Source organism: Lycium barbarum, chromosome 11, assembly GCF_019175385.1.
Source record: "Lycium barbarum isolate Lr01 chromosome 11, ASM1917538v2, whole genome shotgun sequence".
In the NCBI taxonomy this organism is placed as follows: domain Eukaryota; kingdom Viridiplantae; phylum Streptophyta; class Magnoliopsida; order Solanales; family Solanaceae; genus Lycium; species Lycium barbarum.
In genome coordinates, this window is record NC_083347.1 from 10819070 (window position 1) to 10837776 (window position 18707).

General features: G+C 34.8%; 3 protein-coding genes across 5 annotated transcripts; 1 reads left to right on the forward strand and 2 right to left on the reverse strand.

Moving 5' to 3' along the window:
• Window positions 1–700: 700 nt before the first annotated feature.
• Window positions 701–4305, reverse strand: LOC132619102 (uncharacterized). 2 transcript variants are annotated; one of them, XM_060334067.1, is made up of 8 exons: window positions 4042–4305; window positions 3093–3311; window positions 2872–3009; window positions 2696–2774; window positions 1955–2023; window positions 1532–1607; window positions 1117–1173; window positions 701–1032 (listed from the first exon to the last, which is right to left on the reverse strand). In XM_060334067.1, the coding sequence occupies exons 2-8, from the start codon at window positions 3252–3254 to the stop codon at window positions 957–959; spliced, it is 657 nt and encodes a 218-aa protein (XP_060190050.1). In that variant the 5' UTR covers window positions 3255–3311; window positions 4042–4305; the 3' UTR covers window positions 701–956. The 2 variants fall into 2 exon arrangements, with proteins under 2 accessions (XP_060190050.1, XP_060190049.1); XM_060334066.1 differs by having other exon boundaries at window positions 4047–4304.
• A 1594-nt stretch (window positions 4306–5899) lies between these two features.
• Window positions 5900–7780, forward strand: LOC132617160 (uncharacterized). Its single transcript, XM_060332107.1, has one exon. The coding sequence runs from the start codon at window positions 6397–6399 to the stop codon at window positions 7522–7524; it is 1128 nt and encodes a 375-aa protein (XP_060188090.1). The 5' UTR covers window positions 5900–6396; the 3' UTR covers window positions 7525–7780.
• A 217-nt stretch (window positions 7781–7997) lies between these two features.
• Window positions 7998–17009, reverse strand: LOC132617159 (probable LRR receptor-like serine/threonine-protein kinase At1g07650). 2 transcript variants are annotated; one of them, XM_060332104.1, is made up of 24 exons: window positions 16771–17009; window positions 16237–16411; window positions 14863–14934; window positions 14651–14719; window positions 14472–14543; window positions 13911–13982; window positions 13726–13797; window positions 13416–13487; window positions 13257–13328; window positions 13095–13166; window positions 12913–12984; window positions 12724–12795; window positions 12554–12619; window positions 12214–12279; window positions 12092–12130; window positions 11875–11930; window positions 10955–11355; window positions 10680–10875; window positions 10281–10463; window positions 9812–9930; window positions 9460–9670; window positions 9097–9337; window positions 8801–8951; window positions 7998–8584 (listed from the first exon to the last, which is right to left on the reverse strand). In XM_060332104.1, exons 1-24 carry the CDS (start codon window positions 16877–16879, stop codon window positions 8174–8176), a joined length of 3141 nt encoding a protein of 1046 aa, XP_060188087.1. In that variant the 5' UTR covers window positions 16880–17009; the 3' UTR covers window positions 7998–8173. The 2 variants fall into 2 exon arrangements, with proteins under 2 accessions (XP_060188087.1, XP_060188088.1); XM_060332105.1 differs by lacking the exon at window positions 16771–17009 and having other exon boundaries at window positions 14472–14517; window positions 16237–16376.
• Window positions 17010–18707: the final 1698 nt, after the last annotated feature.

Sequence of the window (18707 nt, forward strand, 5' to 3'; positions counted from 1 at the left end):
AACAACGAAGCAGAGGTGATGATCAGGCAACAGCATAGCGGAAAACAAAAAGAGAGTGAAATAACACAGAATTCGTTACAATTTGAAGCGGCGCTTTGTCATTATCATCGTTGAAGAGTATTACGACAGCGCATGTGCAACAGCTATTATCTGAATCAACCTGCGTTAACCTTGCACTTCAAGTGAGACACGATGACTTAAAAGTTTAAGTTGAAATGACCAAATAGGACTTGGTCGGCAAGCTGGTATGACAACAGAAGCTGCTTTAGGGCTCTTCTATATATTAGAAAAGTCTTCTAATGATATTCACATTTTTATACGATTTTAATAATTTATGAATAAAAATCTTAGAACATTTTTCCCCGCTTGCGTTCGGAATTATGCCCTGCCTTTTGCTGTATCAGATAAAACGCTTCCCCCTCTCGGGCGTGGAGAGGATGCTCAAAATCCAATTAGAGTAATCTACTGCTGCTCCATGCATACGTAACAAGTGTTATTTGATGCCATCGGACTTCCCAACAACAACATATCTAGTGAAATCCCACAAAGTAGGGTTTGGGGAGGGTAGAGTGTAGGCAAACCTTACCCTTATCTTGGGAAATAGAGAGGTTGTTTCCGATAGACCCTCGGCACAAGAACAAGTAATTCAAAGCAGTGTAAAAAACCATGGAAAAATACTAAAAAAAATGATAAAACTGTGTGGAAAAAAAAAGGAGCCGTAACTACTACAAATTAATGCGAGCCATCAGACTTCCCATATCCCATTTTACAACAAATCCAAAAACACTATTTGGAGAATCATGGATTTAGAATAATGTAAAGTATTATGATATATTAAGCACGCCAAGCGATTTGTGAAAATTACAGAATTGCGCTTTCATGTTGCAGAACATAGTACTCAACATTTTCTTTCAACAGCCAACTTTGATACATAGAATGCCAGTCTAGAATCTCTCTTACCGGCTAGTAAATTTTGATCTTGAGCACGACTCCATTTTGGAAAAACGACCTGGTTTTATGGAAGAAACTTGGCTGGGAATAATAGAAAAAGCAAAAAAGGAAGATTAGGGAAGTATAGAATGGCTAAAGTATAAACAACTGCAAGTATGTCTTTACCTATGAGTTCTTTGCACACCCTTATTCTTCATAGCAGCCAAATTCTTTACTTCTCGACTGCAAGAAACAGCAGAAGAGAGAATGATCTAGTTAACTAAGAGGCCATTTCAAAGAAGCAAAGAAAATTGAGCAAACAACAGAAAAAGTACATAAACAGCAGCTGCTTTCTTTTACTAGAACTAGAATTGTTAAAACTTCTTAGCACAATTTTCCAATCAAACTGCATATAAGCTGAAGACCAAGAATCCGCTTTCGTTGTAAGCCCGTGAAGTTCGAGGCAATTGAGGACAGGTTTAAAAACAGAAATGCAAACACTGGGAAAGACATCTAATATGCAGTAGGGAAGAGAGCCCACATTTGCATGAATACAATAATGTCGGAGCCATGTAATTGTTCCAATGGAGGCCAAACTTACCTGTTAACAAACTCTATTTTTGCCTTCTTCATCAAGGAACTCTTTGTGTTGCCAAAACTGCTACCAGGTCCACTACCTGCAAATTACCTCTTCACTCAGGAACAAATAGAGAAGTAGCCTTATCACCATGTAAGGTGTCCCTTATGACAAAATACCATAAGGGCAGCCCGGTGCACTAAGCTCCCGCTATGCGCGGGGTCCAGGGAAGGGCCGGACCACAAGAGTCTATTGTACGCAGCCTTAACTTGCATTTCTGCAAGAGGCTGTTTCCACGGCTCGAACCCGTGACCTCCTGGTCACATGGAGGCAACTTTACCAGTTACGCCAAGGCTCCCCTTCAATGACAAAATACCATGCATTCTAAATTAATATAACATATTTAGTTTGATAATGGAAAAGGTATCTAAAGAAAACATGGCATACCGTAAAAGCTTCTTTTATTGCTAGAAGGTGGAACCTTTGTGCAGACTCGAACTTGTCGGCTCTGTCGTTCTGCACAGATAACAAAGATTCAATCTCGATAGTCCGACTACAAGCCAAATATAATGGTAGACTTACACCACATCTCCATTAAAGAGAGAATAAACTAAGCCGGTTTCAAGAACTAGATAAAGTCAAGTGTGATCATGACGACACAACCTATCACCATAAAAGACCAAACTCAAATTACTCAGCAGTATTTGGTTGGAACTCCCGAGCTGATACTGAATTCTGTAATACACTCTTTCAAGTCCAAACATAGTCTGTTTAGAAGTAATTGGGAAATTTTACCACTGTTGTTAAAGGCTACAGCCTAATTAGTCTAGATCAGCATCTGAATCTATGACAGCTTATGAAGGCCTCAAGTAGCACTAGTTGTAGACGGGTCGATAAAGCATTCTTCTATTGATTCTAGTCAAATTACATCAGGTTAGAAACAGAAAATGGTGAATAACAGATTGCTTGATAAAGATCAAAACTCATTTTCAAGACCTCAAGTAAGCTAACATCATTAAAAATGTTGCAATATGTGCTTCCAAAATGGTGAATAAATTTTAAATCTTGAGCAAATCAAATCATGAGTGCTGAGGATGTATATCACTACTTTAAACTGACAACGAGAAGATGGGACCACTTACTGGGAAAACAAATTAAAGAACAAAGAAACAGAAGTAAAGCACATACTCGCATCTTCCTTTTGATACAATTCCTTGATTCTTTCGAATGACCTTTGCTGAGTTTCCTCGACTTCCTTTGTCTTTGCCTGCAAGTAAATCAATTTTACCCTTTTGTAGATATCGAAAGATTTGGTAACCACAATAAGAGAAAGATTAAAGAATGGGAGAGCAAAATTAAATCACCTCATACAATTGTTTCCATTTAAATGTAACTTTCCTTTGCTTCATTCTCTCAACCACCTGATTGATGCTCTTCTCACCAAACTCAATCTGGTAAAACCTCTTCCAAAGTCTATTAGTCACTTGACTGAGATCTCTTCCCTGAACAAGAATTTGAGCATTAAAAAAGGACTTGATACATAACACTGCAAGAGGATAACTTAGACATGAAACTTCTTTCTTACTTCTGTGGAATTCTCCACATGTATTAATTGTTCAAGAGTACAGTGAGGCAAAATGCGCTCTAGTAGATGAATATCTGTTTCACCAACATCGCCAAGGTATCTAACATTATCTACAGCTGTCTGAACACATAAATCTATCAGCGAAGGAACCATACACCTCATTGTTGTACGTCTTTTGTGTCTGAGTATGTGTTCCAATCTATTCTGGCCAGCTCAGACCTTCATATGAGAAGTTAATCAGAAGAAAAAAAAGGAGTCAGACTGTAAATCCAAATTTAGAAGCATTTAGTAGATTCAATACTAAACCAGATAAACAACAGCTTCCTGATATCTTATCACCGTTTTCTGCATCTTTCCTGTCAAATTCTGGAAAGAAAAAAAACTGCACAAACACAGTTGACATTCTTGTTTTCACATCATCGTTTTTGAAATTTTTTACAACTGATGCTTGTGTATATTGCTTAATAGATAATCCACACATGTCCAAGCTTCGAAACTAGGGTGAAAATATTGCTTTAAGAATATGCTTCTCCCTCAGTCCCAATTTATGTGATGGTGTTTGACTGAGTACAGAGTTTAAGAAAGACAGACTTTTGAAACTTATGGTCTAGAATAAACCATAGATACTTTCCCATTAAATTTAAAATGAGCATTTTCAAGTCAAATTGTTACTAAATATAGAAAAGTATCATTTTTTTGGACCGACTTAAAGGAAATTTATACTTTGTGGATTATGCATAAATCGGTGGTCTTCGGTATCGATTAATCCCAGAGAAACCAGTTGTACAATTATAAGTCAACAGAAATTCCAATAAACAGATCAAATCCATTCGATCATTGAATTCTACAAAGCTGTAGTGTCGGCATAACATTGATTGATTTGCAACGGAATAAACGTGAATTAAACATAAAAAATTCAAATACACAGAATAAATCAATCGAATTGAACCTCACCAGCACGTGATCGAAGCTCCGACAATCGAATATCTGGAGAAAAAAAAAATCTGAAATTTAAAGGAAAAGGAAAAAAGGAATTTGAATTCCGATTAATTTATATACTACTAGGCATTGAAGGATTGATTGAAAAGATAAGAATTTTGATGGATTGATGAAGGAGATGAACAGAGGTTTGTTATATCGACAAAAATAGCATCGAAAAGCGATTCAGCGCGTGGTTGTACGCGCGGTGGGTGGCAGGTGAAACAAGGGGCCTTTGGATTTATGAGCCCAATTTAAGAAGTAGCCTCCTTTTTTGGGGGGGGGGGGGGGGGGGGGGGGCTTTGCAAGGAAAGAAAAGACTCATTTGTGTGACACTTTTTTGCGCGGATTGTCCTTCTTTTCCGCATCATCTTTCAATTTTGGCCCTCATATTTGTGGCCTTTAAATTTTGCCCCTCATATTTGTGGTCTTTAAGTTTTGCCCTTCGCTTGAAAAGGTGAACGGATACTTGAGATTCTGGATTCGAACTCCCGCTCAGGAAAAAAATAAAAAAAAATAATTTCACAAGGCAAGGCTGGGGCGTGTATGCCGGGAAAACTAAAGTTATGCCCTATAAGGCGAAACTTTTCCTTAAGGTATAATTAAAAGTTTTCCTTGAACAGTAAAAAAAATAAAATATATGCCTCAAGTTCATTAAAAATATACACCAATTAATATGGGTATTATGGTAAAATTATGCCTTCATTTATTACTCACTTCGTCCCAATTTATATGAGGGTGTTTGACTGGGCACAAAATTTAAAAAAGAAAGAAAGACTTATAAATCTTGTGGTCTAAAACAAGCTAAAGATGTTATTGGGACTAAAAATTATTTCATTAAGAGTAAAATGGAATTTTAGAGTTAAATTATTGTTAAATATAGAAAGGTGTCATTATTTATTGGACTGACTAAAAAAGAAAAAAGTGTCATCTAAATTGGGACAGGCGCAAAGTCCATAGATCTGAGTGGACAAGTAAAAGTGAACGGGAGGGAGTACATAAGTAGATACTTCCTCCGGATTAAAAAAAGTGTCCACTTATCCTTTTTTTTTTTTTTTTTTTGTAGGGGAGACAAAAAGAGTGTTCACAGCTTTTTCCTAGGAATTCTTTTTCTGCTGTTTGAGCACAGCTTAGCTCGTTTACTTTATAGAAGAGACTGCTTCAATTGTGGAAATATAGTAGATACGGCTTTAATGGAAGAACATGATAGATAAAATTAGTTGGGTCATAAATAGATAAGGTTTTTTATAAAGGGAAAAAGGGTAAAAAACGCCTATACTTTGGGAAAAGGGCTAAAAATATCCTCCATTACAAATTTGGGTCAAAAATACCTCTTCCGTCATTAAAGTTTTCAAATATACTCCTCTCTTAACGGAAATCCCAACATAACCCGATTTCATTTTTAAACCTGCTCCATTTAAATCCGACCCAACTAAATAAAAAATGTATATGGGTTACCCGCTCATGTGCCTAGTGGCTCCAGATGTAGGACTCAGAAACAAGTTGGTCGCAATGGGTTTTTTACGTAGTTGAGTCGGGTTTAAATGGAGCGAGTTTAAAAATGAAATCGGGTTATCTTGGGGGATTTAGAGATTTCTATTAAGATAGGGGTATATTTAAAAAATTTAATGATGGGAGGGGTATTATTGACCCAAATTTATAACATATAATATTTTTAGCCCTTTTTCGAAAGTAGAGGGGCATTTTTGACCGTTTTCCCTTTTATAAAATAAAAACATTTGGGATAGTTTTTAAAAGTTTTGAAAAAGCCAAAACATATATCTTGACCCAAAAAGAGGTTTGAGTCAGAATTTGAGATTTGAAAATTTATTTTCAAAATGTGTCAAAATTTTATGGCTGAACAAAAATTTGAAAACAAATCTTAAAATATACTCAAAAAAACGAAAGTTAATATCGTGCAAATGGTTATTGACTACAAAGTGGAACCCCCGGTTTCAGAAAGTTTCCCTTTTTTATGCTTCTCTTACAATCTTAATTGATCTTCATTTACCCCCTTTCTAATGCCGTGCTATAGGGTCGTGTTGGAAGATTAATTACGAATTGGAGTATGAAACCTAAATAGTGTAGGATTTGGTATTTTTTTGTTATTTAATTTATGTCTAACTAAGATTTGCAGTCAAAATTATATACGAATATGTTTTTCAGTTCCTAGGTTAAGCACTATTATAAATAGATAAAAAATTCTATGAGATTCTGAATAAATTATTTTCCCTGTATATGTTAGGGTTATCTCCATCTTGTAGTAAGCCTTCACCATTACCAACTCTTGTCACATATCTCGAGACCGAGGAAACACCCTCAATTTATGAATTTAAAGAGTTGTGATTCCAGCAATGTTAATGATTCTTCCAAGTCAAAGTTGGAAGGAATCTTGAAAGCAAAAACAGTTCCACTGGTGTCCAAGAAAACAAGTGAAGATGCAACAACTATCAAACCAGCTTTAACTTCAAATCAGTTAGCTGCAAAAGCAATGAAGCTTCACATGAAATGGATGCATGATGTAATAGACAAAGCAGATGTGTCAAACATACAACCAATTTGTAGGAGCACAAGCAGATATTTTATGCATGACGCATATGCTCGCGAAAAGAAGAAAAGGGAGGATGCTGATGTGCATTTTGCTCAGGAAATAGGGCAAAATAGACAGTACAATGCATATTGTCAGGCAGATGAATATGATTATGACGATGAGCCAAGGAGAAAGATCCAGAAGAAAGCCGGTGTGGAAAATAGCAGGCACATTTTGACTCAGCAGGAGAGATGCCATTTTTGTTTTGAGAATCCAATGAATCCAAAGCACTTGGTCGTTGCCATCGCGAATTTCACTTACTTAACATTGCCAAAGTGGCAACCAATTGTCCCTGGTCATTGTTGCATCTTAACTATACAGCATGAATCAGCTACAAGATCTTTAGAGGATAATGCCTGGGAGGAAATTCGGAACTTCAAGAAATGCCTCGTTATGATGTTTGCAAAGCAGGAGAAAGATCTTGTGTTTCTTGAAACTGTGATGGGTTTGGCCCAACAAAGGCGCCATTGTTTGGTAGAATGCATTCCTTTAACCAGGAAAGTCGCAAAACAGGCACCTTTGTTCTTTAAGAAGGCTATTGATGAAGCGGAAGATGAATGGAGTCAGCACAATGCTAAGAAGCTCATAGATACAAGTGTAAAGGGATTGTGGACTTCAATCCCAAAGGATTTTCCCTATTTCCACGTCAAATTTGGCCTAAACAAGGGGTTTGTTCATGTAATAGACGATGAAAAACAATTTAAAAGTAGCTTTGGCCTCAATGTGATAAGAGGGATGCTGAAATTGCCACCTGAAGACATGCATCAACATCGGAAGCACGAATCATTGGATACACAAAAACAAGCTGTGGCATGTTTTGCCCGAGATTGGGAGCCTTTTGACTGGACTAAACATCTCGAATGACTATCATTCGGTATTCAACTGAAGTTTACAGTACAGACGTGTGATATCTGCACTAAGTAGTTAAATGTATAATACATTGCTTTGTTCCCTGTAAATGGAATTGTCCATGCTGAAGTATGCGGGTAGATATATAATATTTTGTATCTTGATTACTTAGCTATGCATTTTGACTGGACTAAACAGCTATTGACTAGCATTTTGCATTAACAGATTTCTCAATAATTATCTTTCTGTTCTCTCAAACTGTCCAATGCTAGATGAATTAAAGAAATAATGTAGTGACGTCTTCATTACAAAATTTTCTAATTTAAACTGAATAATCATTTCAAAATATGTAATTACTGAAATTGACTTTAAATCAAAATCATGAAAAGGAAAAATAAAGCAGGAATTGATAGAACTCTGCAACAATGAAGTCGGCTTGGAAATTAAATAAATGAAAGTTAAACCATCAAAGGGGGACCAGTTAGCAGTTTTGTAAAGAATAAATTAAATTGGTAACTCAGTCAGAATATATGATTTTCAGAGGCTCCTTTGATTGTAAAGACTGGTATGATGATTGCAAGCTACGCCAGTTTGGATAAACTTATTCTTCGTTAAACATTTGAATGTTCATATATACACTTGCTTATGTCAACGGACATTTTGTTTAATTGTCAGATACATTAGGCTGGATTACACTAGGTATGTTGTTATTGTTGTCAGATGCATTAGGCTCTACTCTTTGAAGTATGCCAGTTTGTTCCGCATCTCCAATTGAGACAGTGGAATCAGTATGCGTACCATCAGTTAGGCTTTGAGTCTGCCAAAAGTGACTTCTCATCGATCTGAATCCTGAACCACTTGTTGACATCCCTGGATCAGAAAGAACATCTTGAACAAGAGTTTGGCCTTGGAGCATGCTTACCACTTGAGACATTATTGGTCTAAGTGTTGGAGATGCATTAGTGCATAAAAGGGCAACATTCAGTAACACAATTGCTTCTTGTGATGAGTAGTGAGAACCCAAGTCTGGATCAACCAATTCCAATATACTCCCTCGCTCTTGCATAACATAAGCCTAATAAGAACAGAAAATGAAGAACATTTAATGTACGAAAAAGCATGGCATGTTCATTTGACAAAGCCAATTTTAAAGTACTTTGGCTCTAAATGTACAATTACTCAGAATTTTGATAAGCCGTTCTCTGGTTGAGATGAAACTAGAAGGGAAATTGACTTTAAGGATGATGGAAGCCGAGATACTTGGTCGAATAGAGAGAAATATGAATTTTACCCAGTCAAGAAGATAAACACAATCTTCTGTTGGCCTGTAATTTGTATTGCTTTTCCCACTAACAATTTCCAATGCAACAACTCCATAGCTGTAAATATCTGCTTTACTAGTTAAGTAGCCGCGCATCGCATATTCTGGAGCCATGTAACCCCTGTATCACCAAATAACCAAAGAAGTTCCAACATGTCAGATCTTGTTTTCCTCATCATTAATACAGTTGCTAATTACAAAGAATTCTGACATAAGCAATCTGCTAATGGGACAGGAACACGAGGAACTAGTTTCGTCATACTTACACAGTTCCTGCAATCCTTGTACTAATGTGGGTAGTATCATCTTCATGTAGTTTCGCCAAGCCAAAATCAGATATTTTAGGATTGAAGTCCTTGTCAAGCAAAATATTACTCGTCTTGATGTCTCTGTGGACTATCTTCAGGCTCGACTCCTCATGGAGGTATGCTAAACCTCTTGCAATTCCTAGGCAAATTTTTTTCCGTGTAGACCAGTCTAATTTCATTTTGCTGATTGGGCCTTTGCCTATTGTAATAGATAGACGAAAGAAAAGCAAAAGAAGAATATATCAGCTCAGACAGATAAATAATGTCAAAGTGCATAAGCAGCAGACATATCTTGGTTGATCAGAGTTAGGAAGTATTTACCAAAAAGAGCATGAGATACACAGTTATTTTCCATGTACTCGTAGACTAGCAGTAATTGATTTCCTTGAATGCAACATCCATAAAGCTTTACAAGATTTGGATGTTGTACTGCAGAGATCATTCCTATTTCATTCAAAAATTCTCGAGTTCCTTGTTTTGACTTTGCAGAAAGTTGCTTCACCGCAATTACTGTTCCATCAGATAATAGACCCTGTATACAAATGTCATGATTCAAACATCTATTCAATTACTGTTCCATCAGATAATATCCTTTTCATGCTGATATAATGATATTTATAGTTATGTGTTGATCTAATGTTGATCTAAAGTACATGAAGAAAAAGATGATTACCTTATAAACTGAACCAAAACCACCTTCCCCTATCTTGTTTGCTGGGTCAAAATTCTTTGTCGCGGCTTTAATCTGTCTGAGAGTAAATAGTCCAGCTTGTAGATCCAGTCCTTTAAGTTCTGTTCAAGAGGAAAAGTATGTCAGTGGAAGCTAATGACTATAAGTCTATAACACTATGTTTCTTCAAGGTTCATCTATGCTTTGGTCAAGTGCTTCAGACCATTAATGATTTTGAAAGCCTAAACTGAATAAATGATGATGAGATGAACAAGGGAGTCAATAGAACGTAAAGCATAACTTCAAGTATTTGAGCAGATATAATTTGGTAAGAGCTGAAATAATTGCTAGAGTAATTATGTAGCTTAGCATTTAACTTGAGAAGATTATCGTTAACTCATAGGTCAAATAAAATGGATGAAAGGAATACTAAGGTAAAACTTTTCAAAGGAAAATACTTATAGTTATTTACCTCTATCAGCAGATACTTTTTCGGCTAGACAACCTGTCTTATACAAGAGACCAATGATCACAAAGACAAGAAACACTGATCCAGTTATTATCCCAGCCAATATGCCAACGTGAAGTTTACTCTTTTGAGCTGCAGGGCCAGGCGGACGAGCAGGCAGAGGAGCAGGCAGAGGAAGTAGAAAATCTGCATGGAAAGGAAAAAATAATTAGTATATGATTCAAACCTTCCACAAAAAACTTTTTAAGCCTTGGTATGTAGTCATTTGGTCTCAGAGAGATTTTTTAAGGACTAGTACATCAGAATAAGGTCCTATGTTCAATATGGTATTCATTAAAGAAGAATCGAGCATACAACTGTAAGCAAGACAGATATAAACTTGAAAAAAGTAAAGGTACATACTAGGATCAACTGATATAGCAGAAATTAGAGGACCATAAACCCCTCTATCTGGAATTCCTGTAGTCCCTTTTCCTGCCCAGTAAAAATGGATCTTCAATGTGTTGCTTGTCACAATTGCAGTGAACGTCTTCACAATGGGCTTACCGGGCCCACCAGCTTCTTTTGCAATGTTAAAATCCTTCAACACCAGATTTTCCTGTCTCAACAAGATAGAATAAATACACTAGTGTGGTGGCAGCAAACAAGAAATTCACACACATTTCATGAAATTTTACCTGCAAGTAGACATCAAATATGCGCTCTCCAAGGCTGTAAAATGAAGTATCATTTGTGAATATTATCTCCGCAAAATGGAGCCTGACAGTGTAGCTTCCATTCATTAGACATTGTCCATAATATGTGAGGGAGAGGGGAGATGTACGCGCAGTAGTGTATAATTCCAGTTCAGAGGCCTCGACATTATTCAGGGCAGAGACATTGGTAACTATATAGACATCAGAATCAATGTTGTTGTCCATGAAATTTCCTGTGCTGCTAAAGGCCCAGTTATGTCTTGAATAATACATAGAAGCACCTCTGGGTTCTAAATCAGCATCATATTTTGTAGATTTTGTTTTATTCTTGATGGTTACATTTACATCTTTGCCTCCACAATTAATGTGCATAGCATATTGTTCTGCAAACCAGTAATCAAGAATTCAGCAGGAAATCACTAATGGACATATCAGAAAACAGCAGTCTGTTTTTTACTTTCACTCAAACGAGTAGTTAACAGTTTTGATTATAAATCATAAACAAAGGCCTCTTTTACTAATTAGAATTAATTAACAGATTATTGCTTAATTCCTATGCTTATGAGATTCTCAGTATCAGAGTTCCTGAATATATGTCGAATCCATATTGCTATATGCCTATGATTATTAGTTTCCTTGTTTTCTTCCATGCATTCGTAGATAAAGCCTAAGGAAATTTAGTAATACATAGACCTTTCTCAATACACAAAAGAAGAGACCTCTTTGTCAATCCAACAGCTGCCTGCTAGTCAAATTTGTGTAAAAAATGGTAATATTGTTTCACTTTTATATTTTATGCTACTAGCTGACCTCACACTATAAGTGGACCTATTTATGTGATAGGAGGCTAAGGTTTTGTTGTGCTATCAATTACAGAAATGGACACATAAAAGTTTACTTACGCCGATTTAGTTCAGAACAAGGGAAATTCCGCTTCAGGCAAGGGTGAATTCTGTTTCTGCAACACAGAAGACAAAAGAAAAAGCTGTTAAGAGTGCTTACAAAAGTTTTCTATTGTATGTAAAAGTTCACTCTTAGTTATAGGTAAACTCAAGGAACAATAGTTTCCTCTAAAAGAAAATGCAACAGATAACTGAATTATTGGGACATTGGTCTTACGATTCTTGTCCCAATGCAGAATAGCTCTCCACCAAGTTTCTGAATAAATCGTCTTCTTGTTAGAAATTTATCACAAACAAATAAGTCAGATGAAGAAAAACATTTTTTATCAGACAACTTACACGCTTCCACGTGGGCATTCAAAAGGTGCTGAGGTTTCCCATGTAAAATTGTTATAAGAAACATCTCTGTGAAGCAAAACAGACAACAAAATCATATGAAAAGTTTATCAAGTCCATAATACTAATAATTTCTAGATCTTTTTGAAGCTTATAGATAATTTTTTACATTTGTTTAGTTTTCTTTCGCCATTTTTTTTTGGGGCAAAAATGGGTTCCTCAATATTAAATACACTCTAATGCCTCTACTTGCATATAAGCATGCAGGACAGTAAGCGAAAACTTTTTACAGCAATCAAGTGTTTTGCAAATTTATACGAGTTAAGTTGAGAAAACATCATACACGTTCTTGTTTCTTGATAAAATCCACCCAGGAACAGGTCCAGTAAGTTTGTTTCCTGTCAAATACCTGCAAAGTACCAGAAGAATAAAAGAAATGAAACAATGTAAGCCCAACATTGATAAGCATATGGCTAGAAAGAAATAAAGATATCTGAAGAAATATCTACTTACATAAAATCTACTTTGGATAGGTCTGCAAAAGATGATGGTATCTCACCAGACAAGCTGTTAAAACTAAGGTCCCTAAATTCCCAAAACAAACAATATAAGTTCCATGGCAAATCTCAGCTAAAAAAATCAAAATCTTAAACAATGAGAACTGAACAAAAGATAAAGTGATTGACATTTTCTAGAACTTACAGTGTCTTCAACTTCTTCATGTCCCCAATATAGTCAGGGATCTCTCCATGAATTAAGCACTTCCTTAGTATTCTACATTGTGCAAGACGAATTAAGAATTTTAGAGCGGAAATTGTTTCCAAAGTCGAAATGGAATGTCCTTCATGCAGTCCATTAGAGGAAGAAGAAGTAAAGAAACTCACAGTACTTTCATGGATTCTAGGCTGTCTAATGGTGGAAAACCAGATTGTCCAATTTTTAGGTCACTGATCCTTCTGAAATTCATGAAAGACAAAATGAATTAACTACTTCACTTCTCAAACCAACCACAAATGAACACAAAAAGGAGTTTCACATTGTCTTACAAATCAATTAAGCTTGTCAGGGAAGATATAGCAGAAGGGATGGGACCCTCAAGAGCACAGCCTTGTATATGCCTGCAAAAATTAGAGTAACGTTGGAGGTTCATGAGATCAAAGCAACAACCGAAAATATGCCAGAACTAAGTAAAAAAGAAAGCTTACAGTTTCTCGATCTTTGTCCAGTTGCCGATAAATTTTGGTATCTTTCCAGTAAAATTGTTGTCACTTATCCTCCTAATATATGGCAAAGCAACGTAGTAGAGTTAATTGTGGAATTTATAGCAAAGAAAGGAGTAGCAGAACAAAAATAGTTAAAAAATAAAATGTCAACTTAAGATCCCCAAGGACAGTATAACAGAATCAGTGGAAGAAATGGACCTCAAGGAGTAAGTAAATTATGTGATCATCCATCACAAGGGACAGAAAGAATGAGCAAATGAGAGAGAGTTTAAACTTTAAACTGTGAACTCACATATCAGTTAAGTTTGTTAGCTCGGCTAATGTGGCTGGCAAAGCTCCGGTGAATTCATTTGATGACAGCACGCTGAGATTTAAGGCCGAGATGCATTTGATTACAACGCGAAATGACTAAAGAAATCCAGAACAAACATTAAAAAAGAAATAATGCATAAGTAAAACAGGAAAAAGAAGAATTACAGCTTTTCCATATGAACCATGTCGCCAATTTCTGGAGGAATTATTCCTGAAAATTTGTTTCCTTCAATGCTCCTGTATTCACAGTCATACAAGAGGTATTTAACACTCACAGAATTCAGTACAGGTGATAAAAAATGCTTTAGGTAAAGAAACTTCAAAAAAGATGCACATGCACATAGACATGACATATTTTGCTACGCCTTCATACTATGATTCCCACTTCAGTACCAAATTATAGTGTAATATGTTCAATCACTGGATCACCAGATTGAAATGTTAAATGACTTATGTACACTGATGACAGTACAAAGATTTTTGTACACTATCCCAGTTTAACCTGTGATAGCATGTTAATTACTACCTTTTTTGCCAGGTTACCAATTACTCCTATATGTCATAGAGATTCTTACTTGTAATTACTTATATAGTCAATGAATAGAACATAACTTAAACTCTTAAATACTTAATGCAGTCAGTGCATAGAACTTAAACTCAATGGTAAAACAAGTCAAATGCAGCACTGGAAATGACTAGTAGGCATCAGAAGAGATTTGATCTTACAGGTTCCTAAGCGTTGTAATTCTGGTGAGAACCTTTGGAAATGGACCTGATAAGTGGTTTCCCATGAGAGAGCTTCACATTTAAACAACACGCGTTTACATGCCAAATAGCTTATTCTAAACCAGAAGAGAAAAATTAAGCCCTGCTGAAAAATAGTTTAGGTAAGAAATAGTATTTACAGGTCAAGCAAGAGCAGTGACGCCCACTGAGACGGGATTGAACCATTGAGATAATTGCGACTGAGGTCCCTGCATAATCATCATTTACTAATTGGATTAGTGCAGTTTCTAAGTTTTCAAATTTTAATAACCAAAAGATAAAGTTGTCAGCATAGTAATATATATCAGGTGCTTCATTATATTGAGTGAATAATGCTGTAACAAGGACTTACAAGTGCTTAAGATGGCGAAGTTGCGCGAATTCTGGTGGAACATTTGCTGAAATATTTTGTGCTTTCAAAGCTCTGTGGCATATTTTTAGTGTGAGCTTTCAAGTTTCAACTAGTTCATTGCATTACATGCAAGTTCAACATAAACAAGAAGTATACAATGTTGGTCTGTTTGGTTGTTTTAAGAAAGAGTTTAACTTCAATACACTAACAATGTAAAAATACATTTACTTTTTCAGATAATTAGAAACTAGTTACAGGTTATTATCCATAATAAATTGAATTAGTAACCTGAATTATAAGACAAGAACTTGTTACAACAGGTATTTTTTCTTAGTATATCTTTTGGAACTTTTTTTGAAAGAAATATCTTTAATTTCTTAAATAAGCGTTTGGATATAAAAGATGTGATATTTAAAAATAAAAAGTTGAAAAGGGAGAATTTGGATATTGAATTTGTGTTTGGAGATGCATTTGACGCGAAAAAAAAAGTAGTAGAAGTTTCGTGAGTGGAAAAATACTTTACTCGCGACACTAGTCAAAATCATTATTTCAAACTTGAAACTCATCTTCAAACATTTCCGAAAAATCAATCCGACGTAAAACCAAATCTATTTTGAAAAGCAAAAAAAAAAAAAAAAAAATCCAAACGGACCATTACAAAAAAATTAATGGTAAGATCATGGGCCCACATAAACCTCATTACAGCTGGGCCGCCATATAAGACATTGACTCAGCTTTCAGTCAACTCATAGGAGTGTTACTTATTAAAAGTAAACACATTCTTTTTTTATTCGCAACAAGTGTGCTAGTAATCATATAGTACACACACTAATCAGCAGAATTTAACCAAATGTACAGTTCAGTTCAAAGTCTCTACCTTTCAAACTTGAAAACAACTTTTAGAGTACGTTTGGATTAGTTAAAAAAAATGGCTTTTAAGTATAAATATTTAAATTATTTTTAAGTGTTGAAAATTATTTTATAAATAAATATTTATGTATTTAGATAAACGTGCTGAAGCAGAAAAAAATTATTGATGTTTTTGATACACAAGCGCTGTTAAGCATTTTTTTTTTAGCAGTGAGGGTAATATTAGAATTAGAAGAACATATAAAGCACTAAAATCGTTGATCAAACCAAAATAACTTTTAAGCCCAAAAAAAAAAGTTAGAGTTCACCAACTTCTTGTCTTTGGCTTATTTTAAGCACTTTTTTTACTTATTTCAAGCACTTTTTTATTTTGTCAAATACCTAAAAAAGTTAAAAATAGCTTATAAGCTGGTTTAATCTAAACGAGCTCTAATCTTTTCTCTTGCCAAAAAAATAAAACAAATTATGTTCATCAACTCAAATTGGGAACAAACTAACACATACATGGAGGTGATATGGCAGGTAGAATTGTTGTTAAAAGAGCAATCACAAGCAACAGAGCTCTCAAACCCTTTAGCAGTAATAGCATTACTCCAATTTCCTTCACCACTACAAGGATCTTTATTAAAATCCCAATCCTTTTTGCCAAGCTTTTTTGCAATCTCTTTCAATGCTTTCACTGCACAGCAAGAAAATAAACATATGGTGTAAATTGAAAAACTAGGTACTAGCAGACTTCAATGAACAGAAAGTAACTTTTTCTGATATTTTCCAAGAAAACAAAGTGGGGATATGTAAAAATTGAAAAAACATTACTCCCTCCATTTCAATTTGTTTGACTAGTTTAAGTTGGCACGGAGTTCAGAAAAATAAAGAATGACTTTTGAATGTTGTGATCGAGACGCAGAATATAACAAAATGTCTTTTAATTTTACGATCTTATACACAAAACGTGGAAAATTGATATTAAAGAGTTAAACAGACTAAAAAAAGCAAGACAAACAAATTGGAACGGGTAGAGTATTAATTTGGGGTTACCTTCTTCTTGAGGGAGCTTGGATTTTGAAGTGGCTGCTAAAACTTTGAAGGAAACTAGAAAAAGAGAAAAGAACATAGACTGAAGAAGCAGAATCCTCATTATGCTCATATTAGGCTACTATTAATGAAATTCTTGAGATTTTAAGTTCTTCAGTTACTCTCTCATTGGCATTTTATTAGTAAGAGAGAAGAGAAAATGGAAGATTGGGTTTTAGTTCATTATGGAGTCTTTTGTTTTATAGGAATGAAATGCTGATTGGGCAGGGGTAACTTTTTGTAGGAGATAATAAAAATAATTTGAACAAAGGGGATTGGTTGGTAGGGACAAGTACACTGTTTTCTTGGATCTTTGTATTATATGCAAATTCTCTAAGACATTTTTTTTCTTTCTCACTTGTGGAGTTCTGATATTTTAATCAATTCTTAAGACACTGTATACTAAATTTATCCCCTTCACTACAGTCACAGTGTGCGTTTAGACTAAAATAGGATATTCGTTTCACCAACCAAATCTTTTCATCTTAGTAGGCATTTGGACATGCGATTTCATATCTGATTTCATTTTAGGAGATGAAATTTCAAATCATCCAAAAAGGCATGATTTGAGATTTGAAATCATGATTTCAAAATATATAAATGTAAAAATTTGACCCAGACGTTTATATTTTGTAAAAAAAGACTCATAAGTTGGTAAATATATTTACCAATCATGTTTACCAACCATTTGTATTAACTATTAATCTGCAAGTTGGTAAAATATATTTATCAATCATGTTTACCAAGTGGGAGGATTATATTAAAGAGTAGTTACATTACTATTCATGCTAAAAAAAAATTTTTATTGAACTAAAGTTCGATCAATTAATGTTGTATTTTTTAGAAAGGTCTTCTAGTAACGTATTAATTTTATTATGAACTATGATTTACTCATTTGGTAAGATTGTATGAGATTTTTTTTTTTTATGGTTTTCACAACTTGTGGGTTTTTAAGTTTGAAAAAAAAAAAATTGTAACTTAAGAAATCCAAATTGCATGTCCAAACATGATTTCATCTCGTGATTTCATCTCATAAGATGAAATCATGTCCAAACGACTCATTAATTTTCTATACTTGTTACGATAACCTACTTATACCTAGTGTAAGCTCATAAAATAGGATCTGGGGAGAGTAAAGTGTACGCAGACTTTACTCTTACTTTGAAGATAGAGATGTTGTTTCTAATAGACCATCAGCTTAATTTTTCATACTTATTAGGAGTAAAATAATATTTTGGTTTTATTAAATTTTAAATATATTATAAAAAATTACTCCATGCGGTATGCTATGCTTTATCAAGCATTAAAGTCTAGATGCTATGTTACTAGAATGACTAAAATGACTATTCTCTTTTCTTAAAAGCATGTCATCGATTCTTCCGAAAGGTTATAATTGTTGTGAGCAAAAATATTAATAGCGATGAAAGCTTTTTTTGTTATGCTATTAATATTTATTCTGCTATTCTATCCAAGCCTGAATGAGGACGAGTTAATGGGCATAAAACAAAACAAAAAGGTCTATAGGACGATATTATGTGTAGTGATTTCCTCATTTACAATAAATAATAAATAAAAAAGATAAAAAGAAGAGCCATTCAATTTCTTCAAAAGAAACCACACCAAGTTCCCTTGTTTTTGCTTTGCTATCCAGATCATGATTTTCCTAATCCCAGAGGGAAAGGTACTTTCCATTTGGTCCGGTTGTGGGTGAGGAGGATTCGAACCCCGCAACTAGTTTTTGTATTAACCAGATCTTTTATCTTTTATAATTGTGATGTATAAGTAAACTTACGCACATCACAGCTAATTGAATCTTACACAAAATTTAAATAGACTTAGACACGCGTTAGAGTGTATTCTTTGTTTCGATATGACTCCCAATTGTGATGTGGTTTTATTTA